The sequence below is a fragment of the Odocoileus virginianus genome, chromosome 5 (genome assembly GCF_023699985.2).
Source record: "Odocoileus virginianus isolate 20LAN1187 ecotype Illinois chromosome 5, Ovbor_1.2, whole genome shotgun sequence".
Lineage (NCBI taxonomy): Eukaryota > Metazoa > Chordata > Mammalia > Artiodactyla > Cervidae > Odocoileus > Odocoileus virginianus.
The window spans coordinates 74,092,489-74,106,795 of record NC_069678.1 but is presented as its reverse complement, the minus strand read 5'-3'; the positions used below and the strand labels follow the sequence as shown (position 1 = coordinate 74,106,795).

The 14,307-nt window shown below is 37.6% G+C and overlaps 1 protein-coding gene across 3 annotated transcripts in view; it reads left to right on the top strand.

Moving 5' to 3' along the window:
* Window positions 1-14,307, top strand: part of SCP2 (sterol carrier protein 2) — a 179,753-nt gene that overhangs the window by 77,697 nt on the left and 87,749 nt on the right. For all 3 annotated transcript variants that reach the window (XM_070468148.1, XM_020871474.2, XM_070468149.1), the window contains exon 12: window positions 7,821-7,974. In XM_070468148.1, coding sequence (XP_070324249.1) covers window positions 7,821-7,974 — 154 coding nt within the window. The remainder of the gene's footprint in view (window positions 1-7,820; window positions 7,975-14,307) is intronic.

Sequence of the window (14,307 nt, the reverse complement as noted above, 5' to 3'; positions counted from 1 at the left end):
ACTGGAAAACTCCTGACTACAGGGAACATTAAGTAATAAGAGACCATCCAAAAGCTTCCATACCTACACTGAAACCAACCACCACCCAAGAGCCAATAAGCTCAAGTACAAGACATACCACGCAAATTCTCCAGCAATGCAGGAACATAGCCCTGAGCGTCAACATACAGGCTGCCCAAAGTCACACCTAACACATAGACCCATCTCAAAACTCATTACTGGACACTCCATTGCACTCCAGAGAGAAGAAATCCAGTTCCACGCACCAGAACACTGACACAAGCTTCCCTAACCAGGAAACCTTGACAAGCCAATCGTCCAACCCCACCCACTGGGTGAAACCTCCACAATAAAAAGGAACCACAGACCTCCAGAATACAGAAAGCCCACTCCAGACACAGCAATCTAAACGAGATGAAAAGGCAGAGAAATACCCAACAGGTAAAGGAACATGAAAAATGCCCACCAAGTCAAACAAAAGAGGAGGAGATAGGGAATCTACCTGAAAAAGAATTTAGAATAATGATAATAAAAATGATTCAAAATCTTGAAAACAAAATGGAGTTACAGATAAATAGCCTGGAGACAAAGATTGAGAAGATGCAAGAAATGTTTAATAAAGACCTAGAAGAAATAAAAAAGAGTCAATTAAAAATGAATAATGCAATAAATGAGATCAAAAACAGCCTGGAGGGAAACAAGAGTAGAATAACGGAGACAGAAGATAGGATAAGTGGGGTAGAAGATAAAATGGTGGAAATAAATGAAGCAGAAGGAAAAAAGAAAAAAGAATCAAAAGAAATGAGGACAACCTCAGGGACCTCTGGGACAATGTGAAACACCCCAAAATTCGAATCGTAGGAGTCCCAGAAGAAGAAGATACAAAGTATTATTCGAGTCCATTTTCTACATAGTGATTTCCAGTTGTTGGAGTGCCATTTATTGGAAACTCTATCCATTGTATTGCCTTTGTCAAAGATCTACTGATTTAGTTCCTAAGTATGTGGGCATTATTTCTGGTTTCTCTTTTCTGTCCAGTAAACCAATTTGTCTGTCTCTACTGTCTTTCCATGAGTTCCATACTGTTTTGATTACTGTACCTTTATTATAACAGTTCTTGAAATTAGGTAGCTTTAGCCCTCAACTTTATTCTTTTTCAGAGTTGTTTGGCTGTTCTAGCTTCTTTGCATTTCTATAGAAATTTATAATCAGCTTGTTGATTTCTGCAGAAAACCTTCTTGTAATTTTTATTAGGGTTAAGTTGAATGTATAGATTTATTTGGGAGTGAATTGAGACTCAAACAATAGTGAATTTTCTGACCCATAAACAAAATATATATCCCCATTTATTTAGGCCTGTAACTTTTTTCAGAAATATAGTTTTCACCATATAGGTCTTGCACATCTTTGTCAGATTTATCCCTAAGTATTTCATATTTTTGGTGCTGTTGTGAATGGTATTTTTTCAAATTTTTATTAGTAGTATGTAGAAATATAATCAATTTTTTGTATATTCTTCTTGTAGCCTTGCTAAAACTCACTTATTAATCTTAGTAGTTGTTTAAAAATGCCATCAGGTTTTCTGCATAGATAATCATATCATCTGTGGATAAAGACAGTTTTACATTTTCCCCTGTATCTTCATGAAATGGCCTTCTTTGTTCTGGCACATCTTTGCACTGAGATCTACTTTGGCTGATTTAATATGGCCACTCTAGCTTTTCATTTTTAACCAGTGCTAACATGGTATACCATGTATAAAAAAAGGTATACCTTTGTTTATCTTTTAAGCTTTAACCTCTTTGTGATTTTATGTTTAAAGTGCATTGGCAGCATTTAATTGGTTCTTGTTTTTCTGCTCTGCACTGGCAGTGTCTGCTTTTGATTGGGGTATTTAGGCTGTTTGCATTCGATGTGCTTATTAGTATGGCTGTTTATGTTCTCTTTGTCCTAGCTGTTCTTTATTCCTGCTTCTCTCTTTTTTCAGCCTAGTTTAGGATTGCTTTTTGTTTCTCCATTTTATCTTTATTATTATAGCCTATCTTCAAATGTTATTATGCTACTTCACTAATAGTAAAAGAACATTACAACAGTGTATTTCCATTTCTCCTGTCCAGGCTTTACAATACTGTAGTTTTGAATTTTTCTTTTACATATGTTATAAAGCCCACAAGAAATTATGTTTGTTTAATAAGAAAACCTTGTCTATTTAAGGATAGTGTAGTTGCCACTTTATTCCTTTGAGTAAATTCATATTTCCACCTGCTGTCATCACATAGAATGTGCTTTATCAGTTTATACTGAGTCCATTAAAGCATTTTGCCCTTTGAAGCTCAACAAATCTTTGCTTTCTCAAAAAGCCAGGCTCCAACAATAGAAAAACATGCTTTTTTATGTTATTTATGCCAAGACTTTTAGATGTCTAATTTGAAACTAAAGCTAAATTATTACTTTTTTTGTACTTGGCTGTCTTAATGGCATATGAAGAGTTATGGGTTCAAGGAGGCAGGAGGAACAAAAGAGTTCAGATAATATCTCAAGATATTATTTCCTGTAATTTTTTTCATTCTGTAGATTTCCATAGCATTTAGTACTCATCTTAACAGCACTTCATATTATACTGTGAATCCTCTGTATCTTCAGTACTTAATGGAGTGGTTGATACATGCTTGAGTAGTTTATTTTCAGTAGCAACCAGACTCTATGCCTATGTAGCTGAGTCCTAAGCTATTTATTTTTATATAAAAAGATTGTCCAACATCTTCTGAGAAAATTTTTGAAGCCAGATGGTAGTAAAATGAGGTAATAAGGTTAAAAAAATTTTTTTTCCTTCACAAGAGATTTTAAGAAGTATGTTACCATTTGAATATACTTCTTTGACAGGATGCCTATTCCTGTGCCCATTCACAGTTTATAAATGTATCATGTTCATGTTTGATAGTCTTATTTTTTTCCAAGGAGAAGAAAGGTATGGTTTTCAATTCAGTGCCAGAAATTATCCAAGGAAGGAAAATTAAAAAAAAAAAAAAGTTACTCATGTAAATGCTTTTGTAATTGTCTGCTGTGCCTTCTTGGCAAATGGATTTCTGAGGCCAGCTTTTGACTTCCACCCTTTACAGATCTATTATAGATTCTAGAAGTATGAGAAGTGCCAGCTTATTCTGAAGCAGATAACCATAAAGCTCATATAATTAGTATGTTTTCTCAGTGTCAGTCATCTTTTGTTAAAAGAAAATAAATAAGTTAACATCAATCTTTATTCCCTTCCTTCCTTCTTTTCTTGCCACATGTGAGTTAAGCAAATCATGAGTGGAGATTTAATGCAGTGTACCACATCTTCTAAAATGTCAGTGGTAGGTGTGACTGAGATGACTGCAGTATCTGGTGCTTCCAGTGCGTTCATGTTCTCTCTCTCTCTCTCCCTCCCCACCCCCTCCACCCTCTTCTCTATCATTCTCATTGACTGTCTTGAATATCCTCTAGCCTCATTACTTAACTTTCTATTTCCTAACTAGGCTGTATTCCTCTATATGCCTCTTATTTATTAGATCTTCTGAGCCTTGAGCAGTATCAGCACATAAAGGGCATTCTGTCAATATTTGTTGGATGAATGGGTGGATGAATATCTAATTGGTTCCTTGCATTTTTTATTAAGATTATATCATAAGCATTTTCCTAAATTTTTAAAATTTTTGTAAACTTATTTCAAATAGGAATATAGTAGTTTGTCATATGAATAGATCATACTTTATATAACTATGCCACAGTTATTTCGCTTGTATATATCTAGTTTTTCACTGTTCTAAGAATGTGATGAACAGATAGCTTTGTGTGTAAGACTTTTCCTATGCTTGATTACTTTCATAGAATGGTTTTCAAAGCATTTTAAATGCTCTTAATAATTTTGTACTTTGCTTTGTAAAAAGATTGTGGCAGTTTGAACTATTATCCATAGTGTCTGAAGGTGACTGTTGCCATAGTCTCCACAGCATTGATAAGCTCCATTTTTTAAACATCCTGACTAATGAGATTGGTTAAAGTGGTATCTTTCTATTTGATCAAGGTGAAGTTGAGTGTTTTTCTCAGATATTTGTAAACTATGTATGTTTATTCTTTTGGGACAAGTACTGGCCCTATTTCCCCACCCATGTATTCATAAGACCAGTTTGAATACTGTTTTTTTATCTTATGTATTCATGAATGTTTAAGCTTTTTATTTGGCAGATTTCAAGTAAAACTGATTGCTCCAGAGTTTGGATATACTAATATATTCACTTTATATATATATATTCACTAATATATTCACTTTATTCACTTTGACCTTAATATTTCATTCACAATTCAAAAAAAATCATTCCAAGATATAGAATTACCTATTTTAAAACAATGTTTAAAATATATATTCTGTAAAAATATGTAGACATTGCCTACAAAGGAGAAATGGCAGTTAAATTTCCTGAGGAGGTTGAAGTTATATAGAAAACTGTCTTATGTTTTCCAGTTTCCCCATCTCTCTCTTTTTTTTTTTGATGTTCTTTCTCAAGACTATCAAGCATAGTAGAAAAACTCTTGTATACATATATATAAATAATATGTATAATATATATATTTTAGAAAACATGAATTTTTGCCTAAATTTTGATTCCACTTGTTTGACTTAGTATGAATAGAATGCTAGATTTCTAATTTAAAAAAATAGATATGCAAAAAGCAACAAAGATTTACTGTATAGCACAGGGAACTATAGTCAATATCTTGTAATAACCTATAGTGGAAAATAAAACTAATGTGTATGTGTATAACTGAATCACACAAAAAAAGAATTCTACTTTTTAAAATTTAGTAATGTTTATCTTTTTGCCAGTTTTTCTAAATGCCCTATGGACATCTATTAACAATATATTAGATACAAAATTTTAAATATATTTGTGTAGGATATAAGATCGATATAAATTAATATAAATAGAAATCTATTATGTTTAAACTACTAATGACATCATTCAAGATGCTCATTACTTTTTCTGCACTTGATAAAATATTCTCAGAGAAATGTCAGTATGTGTCACTATGATTGTATATATTTTTCTTTTCCCTTCTATTTCTTCTGACTTTTGCTTTATGTATCTTTGTTTCTTTGTTGTTAGATGTCTAATGGTTTATGATGTCTATCTTCTTTGTGAATTGTACCTTTTAACATTAAAAATGCTCATCTTTGTTTTCATTTAAAAATAAGTAAATTTAATTTTTAAGAAAGAAAACTGTCATAGGTACTTGGGAATCAGATGCTGTGATTGGGGGTGGGTGTAAGAACGGATATTACAGGTAGACCTGTTTGCTGTGCCTTCAGAAACCAGTCTTTCTTGATAGAACATTCTTAAGCTGGTATGGGAGAAAAACAAATGTAAATCAGGAGACCTGGATTCTTATCTCAACTCTGGAATTAGCCTGCTTTGTCTCCATTCACAAATTACTTAATCTTACAGTTTTCTTACAGTTTCTCATTGCTAATGTTTTAACTAAACAAGGGCCACATGCCCATGGTTTGGTGTATAAAGCCAAACTCTAACAGTGGGTGTTTGCAGCAAAGTAAGGGTTTATTTACAGGGTGACATGAAAGAGAGTGAGAAACAAATTTCAGATCCACTCCATTTTAGTCTTTGAATTAGGGATGTTTTAAAGCAGAAGGACAAAGACTGGAATTAATTATCATCTTGTGACATTTTTTCAATCATGGTTTTGGGAGTCAGAATGTGTTTGGTTTATGATTCTCAGGGCAGGTGGTCCATGGCTTGGGGGTCTGTGAGTTCATCTGGCCAGGAAAAATAACCTGTGTTTGTATGTTAATAATGGTATATACAGCAGCAGTTTTAGTGCAGTAACTGTGTTATCAACAATAGTAATCTTAGTCATCTGACTCTAGTGTTCAGTTAGCAGAGAACTGAGGAGACAAGAAAGGGATTGAGGGCAAAGGAGACAAGTTTTGGATAAAGAGATTAATCATAAATTCAGAAAGGGAACTCAGTTTTGGGGGAGGGCTCGTAAGTTCTTCCTAATTCTAAAAATCTGATTTTATTATCCAGAGGACAAAATGCAGTTTTTATAAATCTGGTGCTATTATTGTGAATAGGTCTGTAAAACAACTCATTCTTTCTAGGAACTTTTTGAGAAGAATAATAGGAAAATTTCCTATATTAGCTAAATTTTTTAGGTGAAGCCAATTCCCAATCCTAGATTATATTCTTTTGATATATTAAGAATGGTAAAATTAAATTATTTTTATGCTCTTTTGCCTCAGCCAGAGAACTGTATATTCAGTGTTTTCTCTTTCAACACTGCCAAAAAATGACAGATTGGGTAAATTTAAAGAGCACAGGGAATTTCTTTGCTGTTGTTGTTTAGTCACTCAGTCATATCCAAGTCTTTGTGAGCCCATGGACTGCAGCACGCCAGGCTTCCCTGTCTTTCACCATCTCTTGGACCTTGCTCAAACTCATGTCTATAGGACCTTTGTTGGCAAAGTGACAGCTCTGATTTTTAATATGCTGTCTAAGTTGGTCATAGCTTTTCTTCCAAGGAGCAAGCATATTTTAATTATCATGGCTACAGTCACCATCTGCAGAGATTTTGGAGCCCAATAGTCTCTCACTGTTTCTATTGTTTCCCAGTCTATTTGCCATGAAGTGATGGGACTGGATGCCATGATCTTAGTTTTTTCAACGTTGAGTTTTAAGCCAGCTTTTTCACTATCCTCTTTCACCTTCATCAAGAGGCTCTTTAGTTCCTCTTCGCTTTCTGCCATAAGGGTGGTATTATCTGCGTAAGAGTTTATTGATATTTCTCCCAGCAATCTTGATTCCAGCTTGTGCTTCATCCAGCCCAGCATTTCTCATTATGTACTCTGCATATAAGTTAAATAAGCAGGGTGACAGTCTACAACCTTGACATGCTCCTTTCCAAATTTGGAACCAGTCTGTTGTTCCATGTTGGGTTCTAACTGTTGCTTCCTGACCTGCATACAGGTTTCTCAGGAGGCAGGGGAGGTAGTCTGGTATTCCCATCTCTTTTTAAAGAATTTTCCAGTTTCTTGTGATGCACACAGTCAAAGACTTTAGCATAGTCTCTTGCTATGATACAGTGGATGTTGACAATTTGATCTCTGGTTCCCCTGCTTTTTCTAAATCCAGCTTGAACATCTGGAAGTTCTCAGTTCACGTACTGTTGAAGCCTAGCTTGGAGAATTTTGAGCATTACTTTGCTAGTGTGTGAAATGAGTGCAATTGTGCAGTACTTTGAACATTCTTTGGCATTGCATGGCATTGGGATTGGAATGAAAACTGACCTTTTCCAGTCCTGTGGCCACTGCTTTTTCCTAATGTCTTAAGCTTGCCTATCTTCTAAATACAGAGATTATTCAGGGGGAAAAAATGACTAGCTGCAGAAACCCTCCAGGCTTTTAAGAGAAGTTATTACTTAGGTAATCATGGTCTTGGCTGAATAAATTGGGTTAGTTAAAATGTTAGCAAATGTTTCCTTTGCTTGAGAAAGCTGATTGGGGCTTGGGGCTTCCCTGGTGGCTTTAAAGGTAAAGAATCCGCCTGCAGTGCGGGAGACCTGGGTTTGATCCCTGGGTTAGGAAGATCCCCTGGAGAAGGGAACAGCTATCCACTCCAGTGTTCTGGCCTGGAGAATTCCATGGACAGAGGAGCTTGGCAGGCTACAGTCCATGGGATCGCAAAGAGTCCGAGGCGACTAAGGGACTTTCACTTTCTCTCACTTTTCTAAGCCAAGAGAATCTGACTGTTCTGTGTTCGATTTGTTAGGTCTGGCTCAGTGTGCTGAGCTCTGCTGGCAGCTGAGAGGGGAAGCCGGAAAAAGGCAAGTTCCCGGTGCAAAGGTTGCTCTGCAGCATAATTTAGGCCTCGGAGGAGCTGCCGTTGTCACGCTGTACAAGATGGGCTTTCCTGAAGCTGCCAGGTAAGTGGCATTCTGGATTTAGTTTGGCGATGAACCCTTCTGACTTTTCGCAACTGTTACATTGTACATGTAAAAAAAAGTCCCAATTTTATTGTGTTAGTACTTAAAGACACCAAGTATCTCATTACCTTGCTTTAATAACTTGGCTTTAAAATGCTAAAGCTGGTAATTACCTTTCAACCTTAACCAGCCTTAGGAAAATTTTGTTCAAAAAGGAGGCAGCATAGTGAAAAGAGAGAGAATGCTAAACCAGAAGCCAGAGCCAGCTGGGAATATTTTTAACAGCTTTATTGGGACGTAATTCACATGGCACAAATTCACCATTTTAAGTGTACATTCAGTGGTTTTTAGTATATCATACAAGTGTGCACTCTTCACCACAATTAGCTTTAGAACATTTTTAATACCCCCAAAGAAGAGAAACCACGTACCCATTAGTAGTCATTCCCCATCCTCACTTTTTGCAGGCTCTGGCAACCACTAATCTATTTTTTGTCTCTAAGGTTTTGCCTATTCTGGACATTTTATATAAATGAAATCATAAAATATGTGGCCTTTTGTGATTGCTGCTTTCATTTAGCATAATGTTTCAGGGTTCATCCACGTTATAAAAAGGAATGTAGTACTTCATTCCTTTTAATGGCTGAATAATAGTCCATTATAAGGGTTCTGATTTCTTCACATTCTCATTGACACTTGTTATTGTCTGTTTTTTATTTTAGCTATCCTAGTGGGTATGAAGTCATATCTCGTTGTTTTGATTTGCATTCCCTTAACGGATACTGGTGTTGATCATCTTGTCATGTGCTCATTGGCCATTTGTATATCTTAGGAGAAACACCTATTCAGATATTTTGGCTGTCTTAAAATTGGGTTGTCTTTTTGTTATTGAGTTCTTTAACAACCACTTCTTGAGGGCCTGATATGAGCACTGAGACTAAACTAGGTGTTTTGTCTGCATGTCTTTGTTTAATCCTCATAAAAGGCACACGTAGTAAATTTTTGTACCAAGTCAAAAAAAAAAAAAAATTTGTACCTTGTTTATAAGTGAAAAAATTGATGGTCACAGTTAAAATAATTTATCTAAAGAGTCTTAACTGGTAGCAGTCAAGACTCTAACCTTCATCTATCTGAGTACAAAGTTCCTGGTTTTTGGCTATTCTGTGCTTCTGATCTTTGACGTTTAAATAGTGCCTGTGTTCCAGACCTTAGAATGAAAATTTCAGGAAACATAGAAGGAATTCATACACTAAATAGTTAACCCTCAAAGTCCCTTCCAACTTTCTAATCCTTAATCTATCTAAGTTCAAATTTCCTGTTTTGTTGGCTACTGTGTGTTGATCTTTGACATTGTTGAAACATGCCTGTGTTCTAGGCCTTAGAATAAAAATTTCAGGAAGCATAGAAGGAATTCGTATACTAAACAGTCTTCAGAGTCCCTTCTAACATTTTATATACTAGATTTCTTCCAGAAAACTTATGTATAAACCAAATAAAAAAATATAGTCAGACTTCAGTTTCTACTAAAAAAACTTTGATTATTAAGACATCATGAGGAGCATCCTTTTATAAGATGAGTAGTCTCTTTTCTGAGTTTCTATAAGTTCAGTTTCCCTAAAGCAGGGCACATATCATATAAATTGTAAGATATGAAGACTTTCCAGAAAACATTATTATAACTTTATGTATTAATTTTTTTCCTAATCTGGATGAAAAGTTGGTTAATCATTAGCTTGATAAGCTTTCAACACAAGCAAAATAATTATCTGTGACTTGTTGGAACTAGTCTGGACTTTACCCAGTGAAGTGTCAAGATACTTTGTACGTACACTGAAAAGTGTTCATTATTATTTTATCACATACAATTAGGAAGAAGTGGCAAGCTTGCAGAAAGGCACAGTGATGATTATGAGTAAAGGCTGAAAAATTAGACTATTAATAAAATGAAATTGGCTCGTGGAGGATTTTAAGCCACTCATTCAGATTTTTGACTGAAAAGATGGTGTAACATAGATAACTCTGCTCTCAATGGAACAGGAAAAAATTAGAATTTAGCTAAGGGAGAATTTAGTGTAATTCAGTTCCATTCAGTCATGATTTACTGAATACCTATTGTGTGCCAAGAATTGGGGATATAAATAAGATTTTTTTTTTAAAGCCGTGGTATCTGATTCTTGAGAAGCTGACATTTAGTAGGGCTTCATAGAAAGTTTCCTGGCCTGGATCTTGAAGGGTAAAATGGAGTTTGCTAAGACAGGGGTATTCCAGACACAGGGAGTGGCAAGGGCAAATGGATGGAAGTATGAAGTAGCCTAGGGCTTCCCAGGTGGTGCCAGTGATAAAGAACCCTCCTGCTAATGCAAGAGATATTAGAGACAAAGGTTCTGTTCCTGGGTCTGGAAGATCTCCTGGAGTAGGGCACGGTAACCCACTCCAGTATATATGCCTGGAGAATCTCATGGACAGAGGAACCTGGCAGGCTACAGTCCATAGGGTCGCATAGTTGGACATGCGGAAGTGACTTCTCACGCATGCAGGCACGCATGAGGTAGCCTGCCAGGGTCTGAGAGCTGTGTGCATTTCAGCTTTGGCGGGAGTGTACCTCCACTCCTCATTGTGATATTAATATGACTCCTCTAGTAGGTTCACTTTTCAACCTCTTAGACTTTCCAAGGGCTTCCCAGGTGGTGCAGTGGTAAAGAATCCACCTGCCAATGCAGGAGACACAGGAGACTCGGGTTCAATCACTGGATTGGGAAGATCCCTTGAGGAAGGGAATGGCAATCTACCCCAGTATTCTTGCCTGGAGAATCCCATGGACAGAGGAGCTAGGTGGGCTACAGCCCATGGGGTTGCAAAGAGTCGGACATGACTTAGCACACACACACAGGCTTTCCAAAACCATCTTTGACCTTCCTTCTTAGCTGGTTACTTTTCCTTGTACCTTGTTGAAAAAAACAGAAGCTATTAGACCCAAACTCCCTCATCGTCCATCCCAAGGCTTACTGCCCTATCTAGAATTCAGTTCAGTTCAGTTCAGTCGCTCAGTTGAGTCCTGCTCTCTGCGAACTCATGAGCTGTATGTAGCATGCCAGGCTTCCCTGTCCATCACCAACTTCCAGGGCTTGCTCAGACTCATGTCCATTGAGTTGGTGATGCCATTCAACCATCTTGTCCTCTGTTGTCTCCTTCTCCTCTTGCCTTCAGTCTTTCCAGCATCAGGGTCTTTTCAAATGAGTCAGTTCTCCGAGTCAGGTGGTCAAAGTATTGGAGCTTCACCATTAGTCCTTTCAATGAATATTCAGGACTGATTTCCTTTAGGATGGACTGGTTGGATCTCTTTGCAGTTCAAGGGACTCTCAAGAGTCTTCTCCAACACCACAGTTCAAAAGCATCAATTCTTCAGCACTCAGCTTTCTTTATAGTCCAACTCTCACATCCGTACGTGACTACTGGAAAAGCCATAGCTTTGACTAGATTTTGACTAGATGGAGCTTTGTTGGCAAAGTAATGTCTCTACTTTTTAATATGCTGTCTAGGTTGTTCATAGCTTTTCTTCCAAGGAGCAAGTGTCTTTTAATTTCATGACTACAGTCACCATCTGCAGTGATTTTGGAGCCCAAGAAAATAGTTTCTTACTGGTTCCATTGTTTCCCCATCTATTTGCCATGAAGTGATGGGACTGGATGCCATGATCTTTGTTTTTTGAATGTTGAGTTTTAAGCCAGCTTTTTCACTCTCCTCTTTCACTTTCATCAAGAGGCTCTTTAGTTCTTCTCTGCTTTCTGACATCTTAATTCCAGCTTGTGCTTCATTCAGTCCAGCATTTCACATGATGTACTCTGTGTATAAGTTAAATAAGCAGGGTGACAATATACAGCCTTGATGTACTCCTTTCCCAATTTGCAACCAGTCTAGTGTTCCATGTCTGGTTCTAACTGTTGCTTCTTGACCTGCATATCTAGAATTACTCCCATCTAATCTCTTCTTCTGTGAGTCTCCTCTTTCACAGGCCACTAGATCTCATCCCCCTTCACCTTCTCAAGACTTCTCTCCTCTTTTCCCTTGGTTCATCACCATCATCAGGCAAACATGCTGTGATATGTTCATCTAAAAACAAAAGCAAATCTTCCTTAGTGCCACACTCCCCCTCCAGAGACCACTCCATTTCACTGTCCCCCTAAAAGTAATGTCTCAAAAGAGCCACACTGTCTGTATTTCCCTCTCCTATTCACTCTTTAATTTACTATCTTCTGACTTCTGCCTTCCAGCGCTCACTTAAAATTGATTTTGTCAAAGTCACCTGAGAAGTCATGTTGCCAATCCAGTGGGAGTTTGCCCTTTGACATAGTTTCCACCTGCTTCCCTCCTCCCTCCCTCCAGAATTCTTTCTCACCTCTGTTACACCTTGCTTTACTGGTTTTCCTCTTGTGTCACTGGCTGCTCCTTCCTCTTCTCTCCCAGACTTGTAAATAATCAAGTCCTGGTCTTTCTTCTTTCTCTATAATGCCCTTAAGATGAGCTTGTTTGTTCACATGGATTTAAATACCTTCATTATGCTAATAATTAGCTACTTTATCTCAGCCTAGACCTCTTCTGGCTCCAGACTCTCATACCCAACTGCCTTCTTGTCTCACATACTGACTGTGCTTGAGATGGAACTTTGACCCCCTTTATCCCACTACATTCTTCCTTTTGTCAATAAATGGCACTACCATCCCCTCAGGTATTCAGGCCAAACACTTAAATCATCCTTGGTCTTTCCCTTCCCCCTTAGATCTCCCTTATTACCAGCAGCAAGTCCTGTGAAAATCTGTTTTGGATCCATTTCCTTCTCTTCATCTCCTCTGGCAGACTGCTTCCACTGTAGTCCAGACCACCACCACTTCCTATCTGGACCACTTCAGCAGCCTCATAACTCTTCTCCCCACCTAAGTTCTTGCATCCCAGCCTGGCCACTACATACTATTGTAAGAATAATCACAGATCAAACTATTTCAGTTTCCTGTTGAATCATTTCAGTGAGTTCCCGAATTCCCTGCTTTGGCCTGCATGGTCTGGTCTCTCCCCAATTCTCCCCCCACTTACTCTACTCAAGTAACTGGTCCTGTTTTACTTTCTTTTAGCATAACAAACTCTTTTTTTCTCTTTTAGGATCTTTGCAGTTTCCTCATTGATTGCCTATCCCTTTTTCTTTATTTTATTGGGTCTTAGCTTAAATTCAGTTGGTCAGAGACATCATTTCTTGACTGCTTTACCTAAAGTAGGTTTCTCTTTTTGTTTGCTTTCTAATAGTTTCAAATATTTTTGTGTGTTTATTTCTTTTTATCCTGGAAAAATATAGACTCAGTGAGGACTGGGACTGAGTCTAACTTTTTTGCCTTTATGTTCCCGGTGCTGTTCCCGGTGCCTTGAACAAGGTTTGACATATGGCAAGTAGTCATTAAACATGTATGAAATGATAGAAAGAAGGGAAGAGAAGGGAGAAGTGGATGGGATGAATGGGGAGAGAGAAAGAGTGAAGGAAGGAGAGAGGATAGAGAAATGAGAGAAAGGCTTTGCTTACTGAGAAGCTGCTACACTCTTGACTCCTTTAAGTATATATTTCTTGTGTTTATTGTCCCAGCCCAGCCACAAGCAGCATGCTTGTGTTATTTCACAGGAGTTACTTAAAATCCTAAAGCGCCCTCTTCTGCCACAGGTCTTTGAGTTTACTTCGGTGTCTTAACATTCGAGCCTCTGCAGCCTGTGATAGTTGTGGCTGTCATTTTTTACCATGGGCCAGGATCTCTGCTAGGTACCTTCTGCACAGGATTTCATTTAATTCTGTAGTCATTGGCACTGACCACCTTCTTGCCTGCTTCCCCACAAGAGGTTGCACAGAGATGAAGTAGCTTGCTCAGCATCATATGGCTACCGAGTGGAGAAGCCTTGGGATTCTAACCCAGGCCTTTGTACCTGGAGGGACTGTGTTCCTTCTGCCACATCAGGTCATTTGTCTGTAGTTGTTCCCTAAGTAACAAACAACCAATAGGCAGATGTTGTTAAATTCATGTCTTACAGCTAAAAAATAAATTTTGAGTCCAGCGTCTGCTTACTCCTCTTATACCCTGTTTAATCACCATCGTCTCTTGCCTGGGGGACTGTAGCCTCTAAATTGGTCTCCCTGCCTCCCCACTTGCCCTCTTATAGTCCATTTTCCAGGTGGCAGTCAGATTTATTTTTTTAGACATGTAAATTGGATTGTGCTACTCTCCAGGTTATACCCTACAGTTCTTCTCATGGTACTTAAAACCCACACTCTGAACTATGACATAAAGCCCCTTGTTATCT